Consider the following 27,083-nt stretch of genomic DNA (forward strand, 5'->3'; position numbering starts at 1 on the left):
GGTGCAGATTTCTGTCCTGTTTTGCTCATATTGATGTCATTGTCAATCGCTTATGTTTATCTTGTTTCTCAAAAAAATTCCAGAACTTATGGGATATGGACATAGGTGATTTTACTTGATTATATGATGTATTTTAGAGTGGAAACCATGATGGTTTAGGTGCTGAACAAATGAGTTCAGATCTGAACATTTGTTTGTCTTAGGAGACCCCAGATGCAATTGTGTACTTTTGCTTTAACTTGATTAATATGCATGCTATGGAACTAATCTAAAATGGAGGAAAGTAAGTCTTGCTGAGTACCTTAAGTACTCACCCTTGCTGTTGTAATCTTTTTGCAGAGGATAAAACTTCACTTGGCAGCGAGTCCGAGTATGACCTCGACGAGTAGTTTGGTTCTACCTTCAGCAGCTTAGTCCCTTGGGTTGTTGGTGGGCGAACTGCAAGGTTGTTATTTTGAAGCCATCTTATGGCATTGTGAACTTCTTCCGTTGTGTTTATTTGAATTGAACTTCTGGTTTGTATCATGTAAGTTGATGTTAAAAATTGAAGTCCTTGTGAACTATGTTGTATCGTGTTGCGCTTGTGAGTTGTGGTATCAAATCTAGATATGTATGCATGTTGACTGATCCTTGGGAACATGTTTAGCATATCCCAGCTTTGGTTATGGTGTTGGATTATTCTTATGTTGAATTATAATCATTGCTGAACCGAATGGTTGCTATGATCACCGGTCGTGCCGGTTGAGCGCTGATTCGGGTTTGATTGCGGTAATAATCTTAATTCATCATAGGATTATGATAATGCATAACCGGGGCTGCCACAGGTTGGTATCAGAGCTTAGGCTGTCTCTAGGATAGAACCAAGTAGAATGGTCGAGTTTAGATGTCTTTTTGAAAATATTTTGAGAGAACAACAAATCCTAAAATTGTTAGATAAAAATCATTTATTCCTTATCTCTGGTGGTGCTGTTCATATACTTGTGAGTTAGAATGACTTTGAAACTAACTTTAATCTTCTTTCTACCTATTCAAATTCATAAGTGCGAAGTTTAGCTTCCGTAGTTTTCTTCCCTTCTGTTATCCTTTTAGATGGAGTCGAGAACTTAAGAGCTCATAGCTAGTTACGCGTGGCCTTCGAGTTTGTAGCTAGTTGCTTTTGGATATGCTATGTTCGAATAATTGCTATTTTCTGGTTCAATCACAAGTTGTAGCACCATTTTAGTTGATGATGCTCGTGTTGATATATAAGAACCTTGTGTGCCTAATTTGCTTCTTGTACTGGCTATGATGCCTCTGTACAACCATTTGGATTTAAAATATGTGAAAGTTTGTTTGTGCATTCATATAAAATGCATTCCTATCTTAGTACCCTTGTGGTTATTGATCTATCCCATTTCGTATCATCCTTTTTTTGTGCTAACCTTGTTGTTATCGATTAATTTCGGTTTCAACAGGATGCCTCCTCGTCGTGGTGGTCGTGTTGGAGGGCGTGGCCATAGGCGTGATGATGATCTTCCTCCTCCACCTCCAAATCTTGCAGAGGTCATGGTGAATCAGACCCGTCTTCTGGAGGAGATGATTAGGAGCAATGCAGCACACAGGGCACCACAAGATCAGGAGATCTCTCTCATGGATTTTCAGAAGTGTGATCCTCCCAACTTCACTTCAGCCTCTGAACCTCTGGTGGCTGATGACTGGCTGAGAGATATGGAGTTTAAGTTCCAGCACATGCGCATTCCTAATGGCAGCAAAGTTCTCTTCGCCACATACCAGTTTCGTGGCCCCGCACTTGCTTGGTGGCAGTCCCAGTTGGCTATGCAGCCCGCTGGTCAGGAGATGTCTTGGGCTGATTTCTGCACACTTTTCCGTTGTGCTTATGTCCCAGAGAGCACCATTGGCCTCATGAAGCAGAAGTTTAGGGCTCTCAAGCAGGAACGCCGCTCAGTGGACGAGTACTTGGGGGAATTTGAGCATCTCTCCCGCTACGCTCCAAGAGACGTTGAAGATGAAAAGGAGAAGATTCAGGCCTTCTTGAATGGCTTGTGCGAGGATCTTCATGAGAAGCTAGTCACACATGATTTCCCGGATTTCCGCACTTTGGTGGACAAGGCTAGGCTAGCCAAGAGGGCTAGTATTTCTTCAGAGATAGCCCGCAAGCGCAAGAGGGAGGCATTTCAGGCTTCCAAGGCGGGATCATCTAGCTCTCGCCAAGACAAGCCGGTTCCTATTTCTTCTGGTGGAAAAATGTTCCATAATCAGCAACCTTATACCCATCCAAGGCATCAGCAGCAACAGCTACAACAACACAATCAGCGGCAGGGTGGAGGTCAATTCAAGGACAATAAGAACAAGAATGTTGAATGTTGGAACTGCCATGAGCGTGGGCACTTCTCTACTTCTTGCACCAAGCCGAAGAAGGCTGGAGAACACCTTGGGCCTCACAAGGCGCCTCCTAGAGGTTCCACTTCAGGGGCTAGACCTGCTGCCAAGGTCAATGCCCGTCGTGCTCGCATCAATCACATCGAAGTCGCTGCAGCGGAGGAGTCCCCGGAGGTCATTTTGGGTATGTTTCTTGCCGAGTCACATTCTGCACTCATGTTGTTTGATTCTGGTGCTTCTCATTCTTTTATCACCAAGAGGTTTGCGCTTGCTTATGATTTTCCGCGATCTAACTTGTCGGCACCTATGCTTGTTCAAGCACCTGGCTCTAACCTTGATTCTGATACTACTTGTTTGGGAGTTGAGCTCTCTATCATGGATGTCACTTTCTGGGCTGATCTTATTGTGATTGGTTCTAGAGACATTGACATCATTCTGGGCATGGATTGGTTATCCAAGTACAAAGGAAAGATTGATTGTACTAGGAGATCTATCCGCCTCACCAATGATAGTGGGGAGACAATCCGTTTTTTCCCTAAAGCTATAGGTGCACGATTGTATGCCCTTAATGATCCCGCCACCACTGAGATGAGTGGAATTCCAGTTGTCAGTGATTTCCCTGATGTCTTTCCAGAGGAGTTACCTGGCATGCCCCCTGATCGTGAGGTTGAGTTCGTTATTGAGCTTGCTCCTGGTGCTGCACCTATCTCTAAGAGACCATATCGGTTAGCCCCTGAGGAGTTGGCTGAAATGAAGAAGCAACTCCAAGAGCTTGAGGAGAAGGGTTTCATTAAGCCTAGTAAATCTCCATGGGGTTGTCCAGCCATGTTTGTCAAGAAGAAAGATCACTCGCTTAGGTTGGTCGTTGATTACCGCGCCTTGAATGAAGTGACAATCAAGAACAAATATCCCCTCCCAAGGATTGATGACTTGTTTGATCAGTTGAAAGATGCAAAAAGTTTTCTCTAAAATCGATCTTAGATTGGGATATCATCAAATCAAAATCAGACCCGAAGATACTGCAAAGACAGCATTTCAAACTCGTTATGGGTCATATGAGTACACGGTCATGTCTTTTGGGCTGACCAATGCTCCTTCCACTTTCATGCAGCTTATGAACCATGTATTCATGGAATATTGTTGGGGGGATGACCCCCGGTATGCCAAAGGCATGCCAAACCGGATGGTTTGAGCCATCAAGATACCGGTTTAATGTTCATTCCGGAGTGCAAAGTTAAACGTTTGGCTAAGTAAACCTATACCGGTATCCCCAAGAGGGGTATACCGGAATGAGCTAAGAAGACACCGGGCCACCGGTAAGATGTGTACTGTAGCACGTCGGCGAGACTGGTCAAAGATTCTCTCAAGGACTAGAGGACAAAGATGAGCTAAGCAAAGTAGCTTTAAACGAAGCCGTGACGATAAAGAAGAAGGTGACGCTGAAAGCATCCGGAGGACGTCAGCCTCCCTGATTAAAGAAGATACCGGCGTCATCTATGATTAAAGTAGCTTTGTAAAGTAGTTTGTCTGTTCAAAGATGCCATTAGGGTTTCCTAGGGTTTCTTCCCCTGTAAGCCACCCTCTCCCCTATATAAGGAGAGGGGGCACACCCCATCGCGGGCATGTGAGACCTTGTATCCAGAAACCTGTAACCTTGTTGTATCATGGAATAGAGAGATCTAGAGCAGAGTTCTTCCTTGTGTCTCTCTTCTTCTACCTCTGGCCTAGGCCAAGTTCTTGAGGAAAGCACCCGGAAGTTCATCCAATATAATCAAAAACCCTCCCCCGAATCCTCTAGCGCCCATTCGGCCCCAACTTAAGCCATCCTATGGCATCTGTCTGTTCACCACGACGACAGTTGGCGCCCACCGTGGGGCATGAAGCGGCGCTTGCTGGAGTTCATATTCGGGCGGGTCTCCTCGATGTCGCCGGCGAGCAGACGGTGTCTGCGCTCGGGCAGCGCATCTACTCCATGGACTTCATCAACGACAACGCGGGCTGCTTTGCCAACGGCGGCATCTTCCCCAAGAACGGCCGCATCATCGAGTTCGGTAGCCACCGCATCTACTTCGGCACTGTCCCTGTGTGCCAGCGCCTCTCGCCGGTGCTGGTGGCACCGGACCCGCCAAGGTGGCTATGTGCTGGCCGCGCCGCCGGCAGTGTGGAGGTCATGATGGCTGGCGCGGTTGGAGCTGGCAAGGAAGCTGTGGAAGAAGGTGTTGGGCGTACGTCATCGACCCGTCCGGCCAAGCCACCGCTGGAGCGCGACGCAGGCGCTGCGGGAACATCTTCCGCACCACCGGAGACACCACTTCAAGCGGCGATGAACGTGCTGGCGACGCCCATCGCGCAGAACATTGACCCGACAGCGGCTCATGCGGAACTGGAGGCGACGCGCAAGAAGCTGCTTTCCGGGGGCGCGGACATCATCCGGGCGCAGCGCGAGCTGAACCTAACCCTACGTGAGTATAACGCTGCCCATGGCTTTGCTTCAGTTAGCGCTCAGGCTGCTAGGGTGCCGGAAAACCGGCTTAAGGCTCGCAATCTAGATCAGGATTTGCGTAAGGAAGTTCTTACCGGCAAGAGTGCCTCTATATCTTTGAGCGTCGTAGAGAAACCTAAGTACAGTAGCCCGGATAAAACTATAAAAGCTGCTAGAGCTGCTATGGAGCTGTGTGAATCGCTTAGCGGAGATGCTTTAGCAAAACAGCAAGATCGTGTTAGAGAACTGCTTGATGTGATTCAGGAACAAAATGCTGAGCTTGCTAGAGCGAACAAAGCTGCGGCATCAAAATCTGTGCGTTCGACAAAGAATGCCGGTAGCAAGTCCCATGGGCAGGTATCGTCCCCCCATCCGGACAGAAGAAAAGAAAAAAAATGAATGCGCAATAGATGACTGTGTACGATCCGGTCCTTGCCGGAAAACAACAAGCCGGGCAACACGATGCTGGTAGAAAAAGCCAAGGGGCGGATCGAGGCTACGCCAAAATAGGCTATGCCGAAAACAATCATGCCGGTAGATATGAAACCGGGCAAAATTATCGAGCTGCAAGGGCAGCGTACGAAGAGGAGGAAATGCCTCACCCAAGGTACCGGCAGGCAAGGGCCGCGGTACCGGAACATTACGATGAAGCTGATTCAACAGCAGAAAGACTCACGGCATACCGGAACCCGTTGGGGGAACGCATGGGAGAAAGACATCTGCCAGAACGGGATGCGAGACACCGTCTGGACAGAGTGTATTTATCGGAAATGATCGAGGCAGAAGGTCCTCCGGGCCCAAAATGCTTTGGTCCAAGGATCATGAGAGAGGAACCACCGGTTCGCAACTTCCAATTACCCCGTGACACAAAAACGTATGATGGCACCACTAAGCCGGAAGATTGGCTCGCGGATTATGTGACTGCGGTGTACGTCGCTGGTGGCGGAGGAACCGTAACTGGAGGAGGAAACCGGCGTTGGGCCGTAAGAATTGTACCATCTTTCCTTGTGGGACCGGCGTGAATCTGGCTAAATAACTTGCCGGCAGGAAGCATAAATGGCTGGTTGGACTTTGAGGAAGCTTTTGTGAGTAACTTCAGCAGCACATACCGGAGGCCCAACAGGCCGCAGCAGCTCGCCTTGTGCGTAGAGCGCCCAAATGAAACAGACCGGGATTATCTGACCCGGTGGAACTCCACGAGGAACTCCTGCGAAGGGGTGATAGAGGCGCAAGCCATTGCTTGGTTTTGCAATGGATGCCGCAGAGGTTCGCCGTTGTGGCAAAAGCTGCAGCGGAACATGCCGGTAACTCTGGCGGAAATGATACGTGTGGCAGATAGCTACGCATTGGGAGACCCAATGCAACCGGCAGTACAAGCTGATCCAGCGCAAACAAGCCAACCACGCCAAGACCAATACCGAGATAACCGGCACAACAAGAGAAGAGAAGATTTTCCGGATAGAAGATATGGTCCGCAACAAGTAGCCGCGGTGCAGGAACATTCCGGCCCCAGCGGGAGCCAAAGGCAAAAAACCGGATCGCAGCCATGGGCGGGTCCTAAAAAACTATGGGTTGAAAAGAAGAAGTGGGGAGAGAAAAAAGATTGGCAAGAACATATAAGATATACCATGGAAGCAGCAATGGAGCAACCATGCCGGTTTCACACTCCAAATCCGACGAGGCCGGCAAACCATTTGACAAAAGATTGTTCTTGGATCAAGCACTTGATGTTGAGAGGTGCAGCAAAAGATGCGCAAGCAGAGGGCTGTTCCACAATACTGCCACCCTCGCATGACATGCTGCACCAACACCCGTTACCACCGCCACCACCGCTTACCGGAGCCAATACCATACCGGTACAGCAGCACCAGCAAGTCCATCAGGTGGAGGATGACCATGATCAGCCACCACCACCGGCACCTTTGGGCCGGAACGTTTACAAGGACCCACACTTGTGCTGCGTAGTGTTCGTTACTGAGCCAACCGACAGGCAAAGCGTGCATCGCCGTTCCATGGAAGTAAACGCAGTGATGCCGGCAGTTCCCAGATACATGCTATGGTCAGATCAGGAAATCACCTGGTCGTTCAAGGATCACCCCAAGATCATGCCGAATCCGGGTGGTTATGCTCTTGTTGTGGACCCAATCATGCAAGGGCCAGAAACTCGAGTCAAGTTCAGCATAGTGCTGATAGACAATGGAAGCAGCATAAATATCATGTACAAGCATACGATGCGTACGCTGGGGATAACAGAAAACATGCTACAGCCCACTCACACAACGTTCCACGGAATCGTTCCGGGGCTGTCCTGCGCACCGGTAGGAAAAGTTCGGGTGGATGTGTCATTCGGAGGACGTGACAACTGCCGGGTTGAAAACATTCGGTTTGAGGTGGTGGACTTAGATAGTCCTTACCATGCGCTGCTAGGGAGACCGGCATTGGCAGCTTTCATGGCCTCAACTCATACGGCTTACCTCAAGATGAAGATGCAGGCACCTCCTGGACCCTTAAGTGTGGTGGGCAACTACAAGATCTCGCTGGAAACTGCTTCCGCCGGATCCAACCTGACAGAATCGCTGGTAATTGCAGAGGAAAAAAGAAGGATGCAAACTGCGGTTGCGCTGGCTCAGTCCTCACAGTTGAGCTTAGCGGCAATGAGTGGAAACTTGGGCGCACCGGCGTTCAAGCCGACAAATGAAACAAAGGACATTGTGCTGGATCCGGCTTACCCAGAGCGCACCGTTCGTATCGGTGCCGGCCTGAGTCAGGCATAGGAAAGCGCGCTCATCAGCTTCCTCAGTGAGAATCGGAATATCTTTGCCTGGTCTACTGATTACTTGGTGGGTGTTCCGAGGGAGCTGGCTGAGCACTCTCTGAATGTCCGAAAGGATGCTAAGCCGGTGCGACAACCTTTACGCCGGTTCGCTGAAGACAGGAGAAAGATTATTGGAGAAGAAGTGACAAAGTTGTTGGTTGCCAGTTTCATCGTGGAAGTAACGCATACTGAGTGGCTAGCGAATCCGGTGATGGTCGAGAAGAAGAAAGAAGAGAACCTAGAAGCAAAAGCTCCAAAGGTGTGGCGCATGTGCATCGACTACACCAACCTGAACAAAGCTTGCCCAAAAGATCCTTTCCCTCTGCCCCGGATCGATCAGGTGATTGATTCTACTGCTGGGTGTGAGTTGTTGTCTTTTCTGGATGCTTATTCCGATTTCCACCAGATTCCCCTGAAAAAGAAAGATCAAATAAAAACTACGTTCATTACCCCGCACGGGGCTTACTGCTATGTTACTATGCCCTTTGGTTTGCGCAACGCTGGTGCAACGTACCAGCGCTGTATGCAAAAATGCTTATTTGATCAAATTGGAAAAAATGTGCAAGTCTATGTGGACGATGTCGTGATAAAAACTAAGGTAAAAGAAACCTTGATCGACGACGTCCGGCAAACATTTGATAACTTAAGAAGGTTCCGGATGAAACTTAACCCAGCAAAATGCACTTTCGGTGTCCCTGCCGGCAAACTGCTTGGCTTTCTTGTATCAAGCCGCGGCATTGAGGTGAATCCGGTAAAAATCCGGGCAATAGAAAGAATGACCATACCGCGAGAACTAAAATATTTGCAAAATTTTACCGGAAACTTGGCGTCGCTAAGCCGGTTCATAAGCAGGTTGGGGAAAAGGCTCTACCTCTCTATGCATTAATGAAAAAATCCGATACCTTCGTCTGGACCCCGCAGGCAGACGCAGCTTTCAAGGAATTGAAAACAATGCTAGCCACCGCACCGGTATTGGCCTCACCTTTTGAAAGGGAGCCCATGTTGTTATATATAGCAGCAACCAACCGGGTTGTGAGTGTGGTGGTTGTAGTGGAAAGAGAGGAGGAAGAAAAAATCGTGCAGAGGCCGGTATACTACTTGAGCGAGGTGCTCTCCCTCTCAAAACAAAACTACCCTCACTTCCAGAAGATGACCTATGGCATGTTCACGGCCGCCACCAAGCTCAAGCACTATTTCGAGGAGCACCCCATGAAAGTGGTAAGCGAAGCACCCATTTCAGATATCATGGGCAACAAGGATGCCAGCGACAGGATTGCAAAATGGGCAATTTAGTTGTCACCATACGTGCCGGTATACGAAAGAAGAGATGCAGTAAAATCACAAGCCTTGGCTGATTTCCTGGTCGATTGGGCGGAAATGCAATACAAGCCGCCGGAACAGAAAGTGGAATACTGGAAGATGCACTTTGACGGATCCAAGCTCAAAGAGGGTCTAGGTGCTGGTGTGGTACTCACCTCACCAAAGGGAGATCATCTCCGATATGTTTTGCAAGTGCATTTCAGGGCATCAAACAATGTCGCTGAGTATGAGGCTCTGATCCATGGGCTTAAGGTCGCAAAAGGAATCGGTGCGCACCGGATCATTTGCTACGGCGATTCAGATCTTGTGGTGCAACAATGTTTCGGAGATTGGGATGCGAAAGATGCCAACATGGCCTCGTACCGGTTTCATGTGCAAAAGATTGCCGACTTCTTCGAAGGGTGTGAGTTTCACCATGTGCCGCTGGCTGAAAACGAAGCCGCGGATGCTTTGTCCAAGCTGGGCTCATCTAGGCAGGAAATTCCTCCCGGAATAGCCTTGGCTCATTTGAGGGTACCGTTGACGTGGGCATTACCCTACGGGTAACCGACATTGCCCTATCCCGTATTATGTAGTTGGAGGCCCATGAAGGCACTTGGACGGCGCACCAGAAGATTCCTTGACGAGCAAGACAAAGAAGCGACCGAACAAGGAAAGATTAGATTTAAAACTACTGTAAACCTAGTCGTACTCGGTTAGACCTCTTGAGACCTGGCCTTCTATATAAAGGCCAGGAGAGGGGCTGCCGAGGGACACAATCAATCTTAGCAATCTTAGCCACCAAAAGCTTAGAGCTAGGTCACCATAGCACTTAGCCATCTCGACGAGATATCAGCCGAACTATTCGGCACCCCATTGTAACCCAATATCTTCATAGTCAAGAACAGACAAGCAGGACGTAAGGGTTTTACCTCATCGAGGGCCCCGAACCTGGGTAAATCGCTCTCCCCGCTTGTCTGTGAACCGATGTCTCGTGTCAGCTTGCAGGATTCCGTCAACCCTAAGCCCCAATCGAAGGGCATTGCCGAGGAGTACCCTCGACAATTGGCGCCGTCTGTGGGAACCCTGTCGGCACAAGATCGGTCATCGGCAGATCCAGTCATGTCATCGGCAACTTCATCGACACCGTCATCGCCAGACCTGGGAAGCCCAATTCGATTCGGCTCCTATGAATTCACCCCGCACAACGACTCCTCCTGCTCAACCTTCTCAGATCTACAAGGAAACATGGAGATGACCTTCGGCAGCGTCCACTACAACGTCAACGCGGAAGGAATCCTTCGGCTGCTGGAATCGCCCACTTCCGGATCGATGAGTCCAAGCGCGTCATCATCACTCGACCTTTCAGCTGGTCTGACAGGCTCAACGGGTTCACCCGCACCCTCGACTCCCCGTTCAGCGTCTTCCATGTCGGTAGGATCCGACAATCCCACATCTCCGGAGTTAACCTCGTACTACTGCTTGAACTGCGACACCAGGCACGGACTGGGATCAAGCGACACACCGTTCATCTGCAACGCCCACTATTCATCGGGAGAGGACAGTGTCGACATCATCGTCCAAGGAACCACCCGCAGAACGGCGCATCACCAGGTTTATGTCGCCAATAACACGGGAAACACAAGGCACAGAGGAGACGAAGACCACACTCCTCGTTCCAGTAGACGAGCAAGCTTCGAAAACAGCGCCAGCAACCACAACAGTGACTACACCATCGCGGACGAGGAGTGGGCAGCAGCCAAGGCAGCCGTACTTAACAACACGCCGCTCCCCGCAGGAACCTCGGTTGGAACCCTTAACGCCTATCGCTCTATACTAGAGAAAAACCGGGAATACCTATCGAAAGAACAAGCCACCCTCGAGAGACGCCTATCTGCGGTAGACCGATCCAGCGAACGACGAAGAGGCTCGCAAGGAAGTGCCTCTCGAAATACTCAAGGGGCAGGCAAGCACCGATCAAGGCTATCCAGGCTTTCGGAAGATGACGCTAGAGAAATAACGTCGAACCTGACCAAGTCCTTTATGACCACGGACACCGCGGGCATGCCACGGCCGAAAACCGTCGCAGGAGCAACAGCCAACCTCGCTGCATACCTTATCAACCAGCGCCCTGAAGGATCCATGGCTCAAGCCCACCGAGGTGCTCAAGAAAGTCTCGCAATATTGGGAGATAATCTAGTTCCGCGAAAGGAAAAGACCGCGTTGCAGGCTAGTGGCTCAAAGCATCATGCGAGAGATGCTCGGGATGAAATCACCCAGAGTAGGATCGACAAAGCAAGGCGACGACGCACCGCTAGGGAGGACGATGACAGTGATTCTTCGGATGAGAATCAGGAGAACGACGGCGAGCTCAGGGGAGCCGATTGTTTAAGCTACAAAATCCGCGAGGCGATGCCACCCAGAAAGTTCAAACCCACCCCTACTGACGCTTCCAAATTCGATGGGCAGCAGGAGCCAAGATCTTGGATAGACGACTATCTGCAGACTGTGATTCTGCATAAGGGGAACCAGATAGCAGCAGTGCAGTGCTTGCAGCTTTACCTAAAGGATTCAGCGCGAGCCTGGCTAAGGGGCCTGCCGAAGGGTTCCATCAAATCATGGGACGACCTAGTAGATGCCTTCGTTGCCAATTTCCAAGCAACGTACAAGAGACCCGTCGGGATTGAAGAGTTACGGCATTGCCAGCAAAAGCAGAAGGAATCGATGCGCTCATACATCGGGAGATTCACCAAACTCCTAAAGGCTGCCGAAGATGTATCTGTCGACAGAGCAATCGACGCCTTCAGCGATGGCGTCCGACGTGAAAGCTACATAGCAGAACTCGGACGCAAAAAAGCCAAAAACCATAACCAAGTTAATGGAAATCGCCAACAGCTGGACTGATGGCGAGGACAACGTGCGAAGGCCACGATAGCGCAGCGACGACGAAGACGATGACCAGCCGAAGCACGACTCGGGTGGTTGAAGGGATCGTCACAAAAGAAGGAAGAACCGCAGCTATGACGACAACAACCTGGTAGCCGCAGGGTACTCCGATCGGCAGGACGATCGATATGACGATAGAAGAGACGATCGACAGGACGGTAATCGGAACAACTCTGGGAACCGTGGCAATTATAAACCACGGCAGCAGAGGACTCCCGAACTGCCCTACGCCAAGCAGATCAACGCTCCCTGTTACTTGCACTCGTATGTCGATTCTAAGGACGGCAAAACGAAGTCAAGCCACTTGCTCAGGGACTGTCGGCAGTTCATTGACATGCACAAACTCATCCAGCAGGCAGGCCAGCAACCGCCACCACCACCACCTCCACCGCAGCATCAAGTCCAGCAGGCTCAACCTCATCAACCCAACAAGGCGTTTCCACCACCACGTGGGCAGATGAGCATGATCCATAGGACAGGTGTCTCGAGAAGAGAAATGAAGAAACTCACCCGAGAGATTAACCTGGCAGAAAGTATCATGGCGAACATCCCCGAGTATGTCGAGTGGTCCTCTCAGAACATTACGTTTAGTCGAGCAGATCACCCGATGACCATACCAAAACCAGGGCACGCTGCCTTAGTAGTCGAAGCACAAATCGGGGGTTCCAAGATGAGCAAAGTATTCGTCGACACAATCAAAAGTATGGGGATCACCATGAGGATGCTAGAATAAACAGACACTTGCTTCCATGGGATTCTTCCAACTTCACCGGGGTACTCTCTTTGCATAGTTTACCTGAACGTCGTCTTCGGCAAAGCCGACAATTTCAGGAAGGAAAAGATCGAGTTTGAAGTAGTGAACTGGGAGTCACAATATCACGCTATACTCGGAAGACCAGCTTATGCCAAGTTCATGGCTGTGCCGCACTACGCGTACCTCAAGCGGAAAATGCCTGGGAACAACGGGACAAACATCACAGTCTATGGAAGTTTTTCACGCTCGGACAATTGTGATCGCGACTTTCAGAGGATTGCTGCGAAGTTCGGGTTACAACAAGAAATTGTCGAACCTCCGCCCAAGCTATCGATACGCGAAATCAAGGAAGAAAAACATGTCAGCGAAACCAAGAAGAAGCCAGCCGACCCTGCTCTAGAAGCTTCGGCAGCTAAAGCTTTGGCAGAAAAAGCTTCGGCAGTTGATGGCACAGAAGACATAGGAGACGGCAAGACACTCGCAACCATTGTCCAGGCCCCTGGCGAAATCAACAACGCTGCGGAAACCACTAACGTGGTGAAAAAGCCAGAAGATGAGAAGAACCCCTTCCTTGCTTAAGCAGTTCACTAGCGTTTAATTTTTTCCCTTTACTTTAAACAGGGCCTTCTTTTTCGCCCTTTAGTCTCGTGCTTACCTTATTAATGAGAACTTAAGTTTCGATCCCCTGTTAAGCATTGCAGTAATTCAAAGCATCTATGGCCGCATCACGGTGAACCTTGCCTACAAGCGACGGTGCAACGTAGTACGTGGCAGAAGATCGTGCTTCAAAAGAAAAGCCTCTACGAGTGCTAAAAGATGCAAAGTAAACAAGGACATTAATCCTTCCCTCTGCTATAGATGCCTCTACGAGTGCCGTAAAAAGCAAGAGTTTGGAAATACAAACACAACCCACGTTCGATATTTTCCCTATGGTAATATCAAAGAACAACGGGCTCATCGGCAGAATCATTGCACCCGAAATATTCGGGAGTGACTGTCGAAACATACATCGGTTGAAAGCAAAGTTGCGCATACAACAGGTTTAGCAAAACCTGCAACACGAGCTGATCACTCAAATGATTTGCTGACCAACGAGTACACATACATCTAAACGGGCAATTAAGATTTGCTCCCTCAAAAGTTGCCAATGGCATTAACACGGTAAAAGTACATATACATGTATCTACCAAATAAAAAGTTTCGGCTAAACAATCCTAACACTTGGATAAAGTAGCCAAAATAACCTATTTACAAAACAACCTTAATCCCTGAAATCACCCTTGCAGAGTTTCTTTTTCCTCAGGTACCTTTGAACACTCCTCAAGCTTGTCGACAATTATATTGGCGGGCAGCAATACCTTCGGATACAGAGTCTCCAAGTCACCAACCGCGTTGGCGATAGCGAGCAGATTTGCTGAGGGATAACGTGCAAGCACAAGGGCAAGTGTAAACCTGGCCCCTGCGAAAACCTGAGCTCGCACCAAGTCTCGAACCTTCTTGGTATTTCCAAACTCAGACATCAGAGTCAACAACGTAGGGGGGATTGCGTTTAAAGGGAACATAGTCCTCCAAACTACCCTCAGGGCCTTGTAGCACTTGTCGAAGAAATGGTGGACTTGTTGAACCCGATCCTGAAATTGTGCGACAGCCGAAGCCTTCGAGTGTTCCCGCCAGAAAATTTCTTCGGCTGATGACAGTTGGGTCAATGCGTGCACACGCTCGTGAATCCGCTTGTTCTCTTCTGCACGGTTCAAAGCTATGACTGGCAAAAGGAATCAATAGAGGATCAGACAATGCATTGTTGACAAAAGAGTGCAAGGACCAAAAAACTTACAGTTCAAACTCTCGGTAGCTTTATGCAGTTCAGTAAGAGCGTACCGCTCTACTTCGGCTGCAATCTCGCTCTTCTTATTGACAATAGCAGCTAAGGCATAAGTGCTGCGCAGATCCTTCTCCATCTGAGCGATCTGATCCTTCATACGTTGGATTCGGTCACCTTCAGGAAGAGCACTTCAAGAGTCGTCGACAAATGCGGGCACTGGGAAAACCTGCAAGAAATAGCGTTAAAAGGAATGACGGATCGGGTCAATTCGAGCATCCGAAGTAACTCCCATCGGGAGAAGTGCAAGTAAAAATATCATAACAAAGGTGTACTAGCAACATTGCTAGCACGGAGTTTGTTACAAACATAAGTTTTGCAACAGAACAATGTTTCACATCAGCTCGAAGAAAAGTTTGCTACAAAAATCAAAGAGCTTGGGTCTGAGTCGATAAACTGGGGCCAGCCGATGTCTTCCTTGACGAAACCAGTTCAAGGAGCTGGCGAGCACACTTAAGGGCTGACGTTTTGAAGACGCTTAAATCAATGAACTGCCCATCTTGCTCTTTCGGCAGCTCCTTAGTCATTTCTTCGATGTCAGCCTTAAAGCCGTGACCCATCATAAGTTGGAAGGCAAGGAGGGCACCATAGGTACGCGAAGTGCGTTTGAATACCTCGATAACCTCCTTGGTGTCAACCGCGAAGGCATCGATCAACTGCCCCATAGTTTTGTCTTGTTTGATCTTGGGGAAGATCATCGAGTGCATCCGCGCCATGGCACCTTTCCCCTTTTCAAGAAGCTCCCGCGTAAGCTGGTGGGAGGCGAGAGTCATCGATACACCATTTGCAGGAGAGTTATTTGGAATTTTATCCAAGGCATTGACGGGGATGTTGGCGGCTTCTGCAAAAGAATAGAATGGAAAATATCATTGACAAAAGATTGAATTCATAAAGTACAATAATCAACAGAGAAGTATAAAAGAGATTACCAAGCAAAGCCAAGGAAGACTGACGAAGGAGTTCATCTTTTTCAGCTGCCCAAGCCTCGGCAGCCAGCCTAGACGCTTCCTCTTCTTTCAGCTTTTTCTTCAGTCTGCCCAGTTCCTCCTTCAGGGAGTCGACTTCTTGGCGAGCTTCGGCAGCTATCGTGACTGCGCCGTTCAACTTCGAGGAAGAAGATTCAACTTCCTTCTGCAGTCGAACCTTGTCTGCCTCCAAAGAAGTGAATTGGGAAGCGAAGGCCTCCAAGGAGGAAATAACACCCTGCAGATCCTTAACGAAAAAGGATGTTTTACAAAGAATCATTAGACAAGGCACACTCCAAGAAATTCGCGTTGTAATCAAAAAGGACTTACGGAAGGAGGAGTCGTGGCGGCAGCAGGTGGAGGAACATCTTTCCCCTTGGAAAGGGAGGAGGCAGTCGATGCCTGAGCCGCGGGGGCTGCCTTAGGAGCCGAAGCTTCGGAAGCCGCAACGTCCGGTGGAGCAGCGCCAGATTTGGCTTTCTTAGACGGAGGCTCAGTGAAACCTTCGTCACTGCAAAAAGGAAATGTTTGACAGAAGATATGAAAAGAATGCGAGAAATAAGGGGACAAAATATGGCATCAGGGAAGAAGGTGCTTACATATCGAAGAGATCGTCTTCATCGGCAAAGCCGCCGGTTGATCTCTTCACCGGTGAAGCCCTGGTTTCCTCCACAGCTGCATTAACAAAGGCATTATGATCAGCGTCATCATCACACACTGATCCCTCTGTGTCACAAGCATCATCGGCTGAGGGAGGAAGATCGGTGTGACCAACTTCAGAATCTATCGGATCATCGTGTTCGCTCTCTGGGTCTGTGTGCTCGACAGTGTGAAGATCAACAGGTGCTGAGGAATCTCTTCCCTCAGAAGTATCATTTGGCGAATCATGCAAGTTTCCAGAGACTATGGGGATCTGTCGAAGAGAAAAACAAATAAGAATAATAGTAATTATGTTGACTAAGTGGAAGCAGCATAATAAGGATGTGAGAAAGAAAGATACCTCTGATGGTGGATGATCGGCAGCAAGGGGAGTATAAGAAGATACCAATGGAATCGAATCTTCCTGACTAAAGAGAGTAAGGCGACAGACTTCATCAAGCAGCTCCTTTTCCGATAATTCAGCAGCATTTATCCTGGTTTCATCCTTTGCACCCGAATACAACCACATCGGGCCGATTCTGGCCATAACTGGTTGGACTCGACGCTTCAAGAACACCGCTGCTACCTCTGTACCGATCATAGTTTGACCATCAGCCTCTTTGATCCGAAGAAATTTGGCGAATAATTCATCGGCCGCTGTCTTTTCGTCGGGAGAGAGAGAGTTCTTTCAGGAATCCTTCGGCTTGGCTTCAAGGACATCGACAAAGCAAGGAAGCTGGGAATCGGTTGTTGAAGAGTCCTTGACATAAAACCATTTCAGTCTCCATCCTTGCACGGATTCTTTCATCGGGAAACTGAAATAATTAACCTCTGAACGAGCCACAAACCCCACTCCTCCGGTGACAAAGGATCCATTACTACTGCTGTACCTCTTAACATAAAAGATCTTTTTCCACAACCCAAAGTGGGGTTCAATGCCCAAGAACGCTTCACAAAGGGTGATGAACACAGCAACGTGAAGGATTGAGTTAGGGGTGAGTTGCCACAGTTGGATTTCGTAAGTCCACAGAAGACGATGAAGAAATTCATGAGCAGGAAGCGAGAGACCCCGATAGAGGAATGACAGAACACCACGGAAAAACCAGCAGGGGGATTGGGCCGAGAAATCGCACCTGGAAGAATCACTTCCTCCTCGTCGGAGGAAACTAACCCAAGGCTTCGGGCCCTCTTCTCATCACGCTTCGTGATGGAGGATGCTAGCCAATCCCCAGGTCTGGCTATCGAGCCTGGCAGCGCTGGCGGCGCCGGAGCTGGAGGAGGGGCATCTGGAGCGCTCCTCTTCGGAAGATTCGAGGAGGATTTGGCGGCGACGCCACCGCTAGTAGAACTGGCGGCGGCGGTGAGGCTCTTCTTCTTCACCATTGCGAGATCTGGGGAAGATCGGAAAAGCGGTGGTGGCGGCGCAGCAGTTGCAAAGAAAGGAAGAAGAAGAAGGGCGAGGAGATGCTACGGCAAATATGGGAGAAGATTAGAGATTTTCGTCCTTTCGAGATTTTAAGAAAGGGAGAACTTGAGGACTGCGTGGGCACGTGTCATTGCTGCCGGTTCTTTAAGTGGATCTTTTCCATTGAAGATTGCGGAAATCGAGGAGACGCCTTGGTAACTGTGCGAGAAGGGCGGATATTGCTTAAAAACAGGGTCATACAGAGAAAGAATAGGCCCAGCGGGTCGCGTCCTGTCAGTCAAAATCAAGATATCAGTGAAGCATCATCAATGATGTCATGAGGAATGCTCAAAGCATTCGAAGGAATAAAAAGGTATCGGATGGTGAACTTGAGTCTGTGCACAGATTGCAAAGCATCTGCACTTAGACTCGGGGGCTACTCCCATCGGGAGCGCTAGACGCGCACCCGACAAAATGAAGACTCGAAGGAAAAAGCCTTGAAGGAAGAGATAATTGCTCGACTCGAGTCTGCACCCGGTTGCAAGCACCCGTGCCCAGACTCGGGGGCTACTCCCATCGGGAGCGCTGGACGCGCACCCGACAGAACTTTTTTGCATTCCAGGATCATGCCCGGGGACTTGATTCTATGTAGGGTAACGTTGTTTTGCCATCGGCAGTTAACCAGCAAAAGTTGGGCACGTTACTCATTATCCCTTGCATGAGGAAAATATATCGGATGACCTACGAAGACTTGCAGAAAAACTTCGGCAGAGCAAAATGTTCGAGTGGTACAACTTGAGTCTACACACGGATTGCAAGCATCCGTACTTAGACTCGGGGGATACTCCCATCGGGAGCGCTGACGCGCACCCGACAGAAGAAGATGATGCTGATTCAAGATGAACAAGGACAATCGAGGAGAAGGACATCAGAAGAAAACATGCTTCAGTCTCTACCCGAACTATGTTCGGCTAGACACTCGGGGGCTACTGATGTGGGCATTACCCTACGGGTAACCGACATTGCCCTATCCCGTATTATGTAGTTGGAGGCCCATGAAGGCACTTGGACGGCGCACCAGAAGATTCCTTGACGAGCAAGACAAAGAAGCGGCCAAACAAGGAAAGATTAGATTTAAAACTACTGTAAACCTAGTCGTACTCGGTTAGACCTCTTGAGACCTGGCCTCCTATATAAAGGCCAGGAGAGGGGCTGCCGAGGGACACAATCAATCTTAGCAATCTTAGCCACCAAAAGCTTAGAGCTAGGTCACCATAGCACTTAGCCATCTCGACGAGATATCAGCCGAACTATTCGGCACCCCATTGTAACCCAATATCTTCATAATCAAGAACAGATAGGCAGGACGTAAGGGTTTTACCTCATCGAGGGCCCCGAACCTGGGTAAATCGCTCTCCCCGCTTGTCTGTGAACCGATATCTCTTGTCAGCTTGCAGGATTCCATCAACCCTAAGCCCCAATCAAAGGGCATTGCCGAGGAGTACCCTCGACAACCGTCGATCAAGCCAAGTCCGGAGTCGGAATCAATTTTCGTACCGGAATCGCATGTGGTACCAATGGATATTGATGAAGGAAACCCGGGGACTATACCGGTACACTCGGGGACTGCTCCGGTAAACCCGGGGACTGCGGAGCCTATACCGGAAGAAGCAATGACGGTGGACGGTATGGAGATAGACGTGCCGGTGTTTGTGGTTAGAGAAGCACCATCTTGGGTTAAACCTATTAAGGAATTCCTGATCAACGGCACCTTGCTGGTTGACGAAAACGAATCAAGAAGGATCCAGCGAAAAGCCAAAGCATACACTTTCATCAATGGTGAGGTGTACAAGAGAAGTGTTACCGGTGTCCTTCAAAGATGTGTGGAGCCGGAAGAGGGGAAAGAGATGCTTAGGGAAATTCACCAAGGAGAATGTGGGCATCACGCTTCATCAAGGGCGCTGGTGGCGAAAGTGTTCCGGCATGGGTTCTACTGGCCCACTGCACTGGAGAATGCTGAAGATCTGGTACAAAAATGCAATGGATGTCAGAGATACGCCAAGCAAAATCATACCCCGGCATCCGGTTTAAAAACTATACCATTAACTTGGCCATTTGCTGTTTGGTGCATTGACATGGTTGGCCCATTCAAAACTGCAAGGGGAAACATGACCCACATCTTAGTAATGGTGGATAAATTCACCAAATGGCTCGAAGTAAAGCCTATTGCAAAATGCGATGGGCACACAGCGGTGAAATTCCTAAAAGATGTCATCTTGCTGTATGGATACCCGCATAGTATCATCACTGACAATGGCTCAAATTTTGCCCAAGGTGAGTTCAAGCGATTCTGTGAGGATAACAACATCCGGTTGGATTTGTGCTCAGTGGCACACCCACAAGGCAATGGCCAAGTGGAAAGAACAAATGCACTGGTGCTTTCTGGTATAAAACCAAGGCTCATTGAACCACTCGAAAAGACACTGGGCTGTTGGCTTGATGAACTGCCATCAGTATTGTGGAGCATAAGAACGACTCCGAACCGGTCTACCGGATACACTCCATTCTTTATGGTTTACGGAGCAGAAGCGGTCATACCAACCAACATTCTCCATGACTCACCAAGGGTGCAGCTCTATACCGAACAAGAGGTAAAAACGGCCCGAGAAAATGATGTCGACTTGTTGGAAGAAGCAAGAGAGCTTGCTTTGGCAAGAACAGCCATTTACCAGCAGAACCTCAGACGCTATCATAGCCGGAAGGTTAACCCGAGGGTGTTCCGGGAAGGAGACCTGGTGTTACGCCTAGTGCAACGCACTGAAGGCCAACATAAGCTTTCACCCCCATGGGAAGGACCTTTCATTGTGAGCAAAGCTCTTCACAATGATGCCTATTATCTAATCGATGCACAGGAATGGAAAGAAGGAAAGGCGGAGAGATCCGGAGATGAGACCAAGCGTCCATGGAACATAGCTTTGTTGCGTCCTTTCTACTCCTGAAGTTGTGGTGTAAGAAGTTCCTTTTTGTACGTTATTTGCTATGAATAAAAGATGTTGGAACCTCGAATGAATCTCGGGGACTACCCCTACTGAAATTGCATGCAATATGTTTATTTTTTCAGTTTACCGGTTGCTTGCTGAACATTTTTTCTTTCCGGTTTAGTAACGTGCTAAACCTACCGGAGTCTTCGACTCTGCTGCTGTCCGCAACCCGGCTTCATGGCAAGCAAGATAAACCGGTAGGAATTAAGCACGTGAACTACGAAAAGAGGGAGTGGGAATGGACAATCCGGAAAAGTTTAACTAACCCTGGTTATACCGGTTTTTTGTGAAAATTTCGAGTTTTTTCTAAGTTCAAGAAAGTGCTTGCTTGGCAAAAGAACTTTGTTACTCGTACGCCAAAACACCCAAAGAGGTAGGCAGAGGCAAAGTGAAAGAACCAAGTGTGCATCGGATTGGATGCGGAAACAATTCCGGAATCTTTGCAGTGCAGGATAAAAGCAAAACAATGAGCAAAATGCTAATATAATATGCAAACATAACTTGATAACCTACCGGTAAAACATACCGGCATAGAAGTTATACCACAACCAAAATGCTAAGTGTTAACTTACATCAAAGACCCCGGCATACCGGGGCAGAATTTAACGAACATTGTTTTCTCAAGCATCAGATACAGCAAACATAGGGTAAAAGCAATCAAGCAGCGGGGGCTTCAGGAGGAGCAGCATCGGCTTCTGGAGCTTCCGGAGGCGCATCACCGGCTTCCGGAAGAGCGTCGCCTGCTCCGGCATCCTCATCTTCCTCTTCCTCTCCTTCTTCTTCGTCACTGAGGTAATCCTGGACGTCAGGAGGAGGGGAGATGAAGGTGCGGACCGGGGCGTACTCTGCAATCCGGTAGGCGCGGTCCTTCCGCTTCGCGGTGAGGACCGGATCCTTGTCGGTGGGAGCATCTTCGCGCAAGCTGTGGACGGCGTCCAACTCCAGATCCTCATACCAAGAGCAGGCGATGCGTAGCGCCGCATCCGCTCCGGCACGAGCCGCCGAGCACTGCCACTCGCGGATCCTCCGTCCGGCACCTTTCAGGCGTTCGGAGGTGAGCGTCAGATTTGCCGGCATCGCCTCCCCGGGCCACAAGACCTGAAGAGCTGGATCGCCACATCAGGCAGATCGGCAAGATGCCGGTCCACCGCGCGCATGTGCTGGACCCGAGCAGAGAGCGCGACCAGGTGATCATAAGGATCCCAGGGTGCAGTCAGATTCTTGAATTGCTACGCAATCCGGCGATCTGCCACCTTCTTCTACGCGTGCACCTGCGAGTCCGAAAAGAGCCCTGCAAGTCAAAGAAAAAAGATAAGGACATGATACCGGAAGATGTAAGCTTATAAGCAGAAGCCGGAAAAGATAGAAAATAAGTTTACTGAGGGCGAGCGCGTCGGTTTGCATGACCAGCTTGTCATACTCCTTCTACTCCCCGGTTAGGAGGGCGACCCGGTCTTCAGCGGCTTTCCGCGCCCCGCTGTGTTCCTCCAGTTCAGCTCGCAGCACCGCGGTGGAGTCGGTGAACTGGTTAAGAGTCTCGTTCAGCTTGGCCTCGGCTGCGGCTTTGGCCTCCTCCATCTCACGCTGATGCCGGCGCGCAGCCTGAGCAAGCTCTTCCTTCAGCTTGGCGGACTCAACCTCCTGGGCCTCCAGAGCTTTCCGGTGCGACAGGATGAGCTGGTCCTTTTCAGCTGAAATCCGGAAAAGCAATGTTAACAGAAAGATAACTGATAGGGTGCGGAAAGACAATCTAACCGGGGTAGTAGAAAAAGTACCTTGAAGGTTTGTGAGCTGGGTCTTGAGGGCCTCGATGGAGGCTTCCGGAATAGCTGTTAAGCAAAAAAGTTCATAAGAATAGGGAAGGAAAAGACAACAAATAAAAGAAGCCGGAGGAATGAGAGCTAACCTTGGCAGTGGCTGTGGGCCTCAGCAAGATCCCGGTGCTCCCACAAAAGCTCCTCAAAAAGGCGCTTCCGGGCATCCGCCGTGTTCTGTTTAAGTTAAAAAGGAATCCGGTGAGAAAGATGCCGGTTTTGAGAATTTTTAAGGAAGTTTCGCGCTCAGAGCTACGCTCTCAACCCGAAACTCGGGGACTGGGAAGATATACATAACCTTTAAGGAATGAAAACCGGCAAGAATTCAACTTACCACAACGTTAATGTTGGCATCGTGCCAAGCGTTGTCGAACTCCCTGACAGCATGCCACAACCGGCTGAAATGTTGTCCGGTACTCCGGGGGCCGGAAGGATCGACCAGCGGCAGCTTATCTTTCCCCAGGCCGCGCGTCGCCGGGGACTCATCTGCTCGATTCCACTTCTCAGCGTAATCGAGAAGATGCCCTAGCTCTGCCCCTCCGCGGGTAAGCTCAGTGATCCGGCCCAGCGGAGCTGGAGCCGTTTCCCCGGCCACGATGGCAGCACGGTCAGAGTGCAGCACGAGGGACTGCGGGCCGGAGCTGGTCGCGAAGGTCACCGCGGCAGCTTGAGGCTTGGAGAACTTGATGCCCCCCGAAGCCGTAGTCTTGGCCGCTGCGGGCGCTTGGCTTGGTGGCGGCGTTGGCTTCACAGCGGCTGGCTCGCCAGTAGAGGAAGCCGGTGGAGGTGCCGGCATGGTTTTGGGTGGCGCAGGAGCCTCTGTGGCGTCCTTTGCCGGAGTAGAAGTTGCCGGAGCAGAAGGCTCCGGCATGGTCTTGGAGGGAGAGGAGCTAGTGTCCTTCTTCTTCTTTTTCTTCGGGGCGGTAGGAGCCAAAGGCTCCACCCCCCCGGAATCTTCGGTGTTGGCGCCGATGTTGCTGGCGCCGGTGTCTTGAACCTCTGTTGGGGAAACTTTGTCCCCCTCCGCGCGGTGATCTGAAGGTGTGGGGGCCGCGCGCCCCGCACTTGTAGTGCCTCCCAGAGGGGAGGCAGAAGAGTTGCCGGCACCAGATGGTGCCGGGCTTGGTTGAGGTGGAGGTGAAGGCCTCACAGCTTCTTCGGAGCTCTCCGGGGGAATGCCGGAAGCACTCTTGGAAGTCTTGAGTGCAGCGCTAAAAAGATAGAAAGGAGAAAGATTCAGAAAAGCAACCGGAAAAAGAACCTCGATGAACAAAAACAAGGAACAAAGCGGAAGCTTACCCGGAAGCAACCGGCATCTCCCGCCTCCAGTAGTTCTTCTTGGAGACCACCTTCCCGCCGACAACTTCTTGCCGTTGGCGCTTGGCAGGAGGAGCCTCGCTGGGGCCAGCGTCAGATGCCGACGCCTTCTTCTTCCTGCCCTGAGAGGCAAGCTTGTCCAAAAACTCATGGCCAACCTCGGCCTGCAGCGGCGTGGCGTGGTCCAGGACTTGTGGGTTGGTGCTGGCTGAGGGAGCATCTACAGCAAGAAAACATATGAGGAGGTGAAAGAATAAGATACCTCAAGAATAGTAACGTCATCGTCGGAACCGGAAGCTTCGGATGAGAAGTTACCGGGGCGCGGGGTGTGGGTGCGGCCCATCTTGAGGTCGGTCCAATGAATATAAGGATCTGGGTCCACCGTGTCCAGAGCCCGCTTCCAGCAAGGGCCTCGCTGCTCCGCTGCGATGCGGGGGAAGCGCTGCTTTGCCGGGAAAGGAATAGAAAGACAGTTAGTCATGCATCAAAAAGCTACCGGAAAACGACCCGGATTGCATAATCTCTTACTTCATCAGTTGGAGGGTTGGTGGAGCTAAGAGGCAGGAAGCCCCACTCCCAGTCCATCGGCATAGCGGTTTGGCATATCTGCCTAGCCTTAAGGACTACATCCTCCTTGCTTAGAGGGAGGCCGGTGATCTTGGTGGGATCGCCAGGGCCGTACATTTCGCTTATCTTATGGGCCCGGCGCTGGAGGGGAAGCACCCGGCGCGAAATGAAGGTGCGGATGATATCGTCAGAACAAATGTCTGTCTCCTTCATCAGCTGATCCATGAAGCGAATAATCCGGTTCATTTCTATATGGTTGGTCCCAGGATTATAGCTCCAGTTGGCCTTCGTGGGCACCTCCGGATTGAAAGCCGGCAGATTGATGAGATCTGTGGCGCCGGTGTTCTTCACATAGAAAAAGGTCTCTTGCCATGCCCGGCATGACTCGAGACCGGAGAATTTAAAAAAGGGGCTCCCTTGGCGGGAGCCGATGATGCAAGACCCGCATTGAACGGGGGGTTTGGGCTTAGGAATTTCCTTGCCCTGGACGGAATTGATCCGAAGAGAAAAGAAGCGAGCAAAAGTCTAGCGAGTGGGGCGGAGGCCTATGTAGCCCTCCATGAAAGAAACGTAACAAGAGAGATAGAAGATGGCATTGCCAGGAAGGTGGTGAGGCTGGAGTTGGTAAAAATCCAAGAATTGACAGAAGAAATCAGAAGCAGGAAGGCCGAAGCCGCGCTCGAAGTGAGCAAGGAAAACGACGGACTCACCGGGTTCAAGTACCGGTTCGATTTCGTCGCGCGGAAGCCGGCAGGATACTCCTTCCGGTATCCTTCTAGACCGGTACAGCCAGTCAATTTCGTGCTGTATCACGTCTGAGCCCTTCCAGGCCCCACGGGTGACACCGGATAGATCTACTCCGGAAGCTTGGCTAGAGCTGCTGGCCTCTTGACCTCTTCCGGTATCGGTTTCCATCCGGGCAAGCTCAGCCGAGAGCCCGTCGGAAGCTTCGCTTTGGTGGCTACTGGAGGATGGTTCGGAAAGGTACTCTTCACTAGACATATGGGTCTACAAGACGCCGGATTCTACCAAAAACCGATTTCCCAAGATCTACCCTTGCGTGAAGATCTACGAGTAAGAGAAAAAGCAAAAGAAAAGAAAGAGTAAATACTCTACTGGCCCAAGATCTGGAAAACGAGAAAGGAGAAAGCAGAGAAGCATTAAGGCTAACCTGGGGCGGCGCGGAACGCTGAAGATGGTCGCCGGAGAAGCAGCAAACCTGCAGTCGCCGACGAGGTCCGGCGAAGAAGAAGAGCAGAGGTCGCCAGAGAACGTACGGTGCGGCGGCAGCAGGCGCACTGCGGTGAATCCCTGCGCGGCGAGGCTTGGCGAGACTCAGCGGAGTTGCAGCGGAGGTTCACCGGGCGGCGGAGCTCTAGCGACGAACGGCGGTGGCGAAGGCGCAAGGAGGCAGAAAGCTCTGAGTGCGCGAAGGAGTTGTGAATGCGGAGAAAGGAGGAAGAAGGAACCGCACCCCCTTAAATAGGAAGGCGAAGAAGTGGGCTGGCAACCGCTGGGCCACGGCGGTTCACCTTGTGGGCCGCCACGTGGCGGAAGGATACACGCGCGAAAAACAAAATGTCACAGGAAGGCCACACGGATCCAAAATGGCAGCGAGGATCCGGTGCGGCGCCTTAAATTCTAGCACAGAAGCCGAAGGGAAGTGACCCCTGACACTGGCGCGTCAGAAACAGTGCGCATGTCTCTGACAGGCACTATACCCGAGAAATTCTCGACTTCACCGAGGAGGAGTTTAATTTCATAGATACCGGAAGGGAAGATGCCGGAGATACTCCGTAAAAAGAGAAAGATATGAGTCCGGCAAAGATGCCGAAAAATCTAAACTGACCACCGGAAATATTAAACCGGTACCTTAAGATATGGGAACCTGGCATGGTCCGTCGGATAAAATCCACCGGACTATACCAGCTTCGGGGACTAATGTTGGGGGGATGACCCCCGGTATGCCAAAGGCATGCCAAACCGGATGGTTTGAGCCATCAAGATACCGGTTTAATGTTCATTCCGTGTGCAAAGTTAAACGTTTGGCTAAGTAAACCTATACCGGTATCCCCAAGAGGGGTATACCGGAATGAGCTAAGAAGACACCGGGCCACCGGTAAGATGTGTACTGTAGCACGTCGGCGAGACTGGTCAAAGATTCTCTCAAGGACTAGAGGACAAAGATGAGCTAAGCAAAGTAGCTTTAAACGAAGCCGTGACGATAAAGAAGAAGGTGACGCTGAAAGCATCCGGAGGACGTCAGCCTCCCTGATTAAAGAAGATACCGGCGTCATCTATGATTAAAGTAGCTTTGTAAAGTAGTTTGTCTGTTCAAAGATGCCATTAGGGTTTCCTAGGGTTTCTTCCCCTGTAAGCCACCCTCTCCCCTATATAAGGAGAGGGGGCACACCCCATCGCGGGCATGTGAGACCTTGTATCCAGAAACCTGTAACCTTGTTGTATCATGGAATAGAGAGATCTAGAGCAGAGTTCTTCCTTGTGTCTCTCTTCTTCTACCTTTGGCCTAGGCCAAGTTCTTGAGGAAAGCACCCGGAAGTTCATCCAATCTAATCAAAAACCCTCCCCCGAATCCTCTAGCGCCCATTCGGCCCCAACTTAAGCCATCCTATGGCATCTGTCTGTTCACCACGACGACAAATATCTTGATAAATTCATTTTCATTTTCATTGATGATGTCCTGATTTTCTCCAAGTCCGAGCAAGAGCATGCAGAGCACTTGAGACTAGTGCTCGAGAAACTCCGTGAGCATCGCCTCTA

At 50.2% G+C, this 27,083-nt stretch overlaps 1 protein-coding gene across 1 annotated transcript in view; it reads left to right on the forward strand.

The window, feature by feature from the left end:
* The first annotated feature begins 78 nt into the window (after positions 1–78).
* Positions 79–27,083, forward strand: part of LOC127334648 (uncharacterized) — a 32,596-nt gene continuing 5,591 nt past the window's right edge. Inside the window, exons 1-2 of the mRNA XM_051361166.2 lie at positions 79–445; positions 1,455–2,563. Coding sequence (XP_051217126.1) covers positions 1,456–2,563 — 1,108 coding nt within the window. The 5' untranslated portion in view covers positions 79–445; position 1,455. The remainder of the gene's footprint in view (positions 446–1,454; positions 2,564–27,083) is intronic.

This window comes from Lolium perenne, chromosome 6, assembly GCF_019359855.2.
Source record: "Lolium perenne isolate Kyuss_39 chromosome 6, Kyuss_2.0, whole genome shotgun sequence".
NCBI lineage: Eukaryota > Viridiplantae > Streptophyta > Magnoliopsida > Poales > Poaceae > Lolium > Lolium perenne.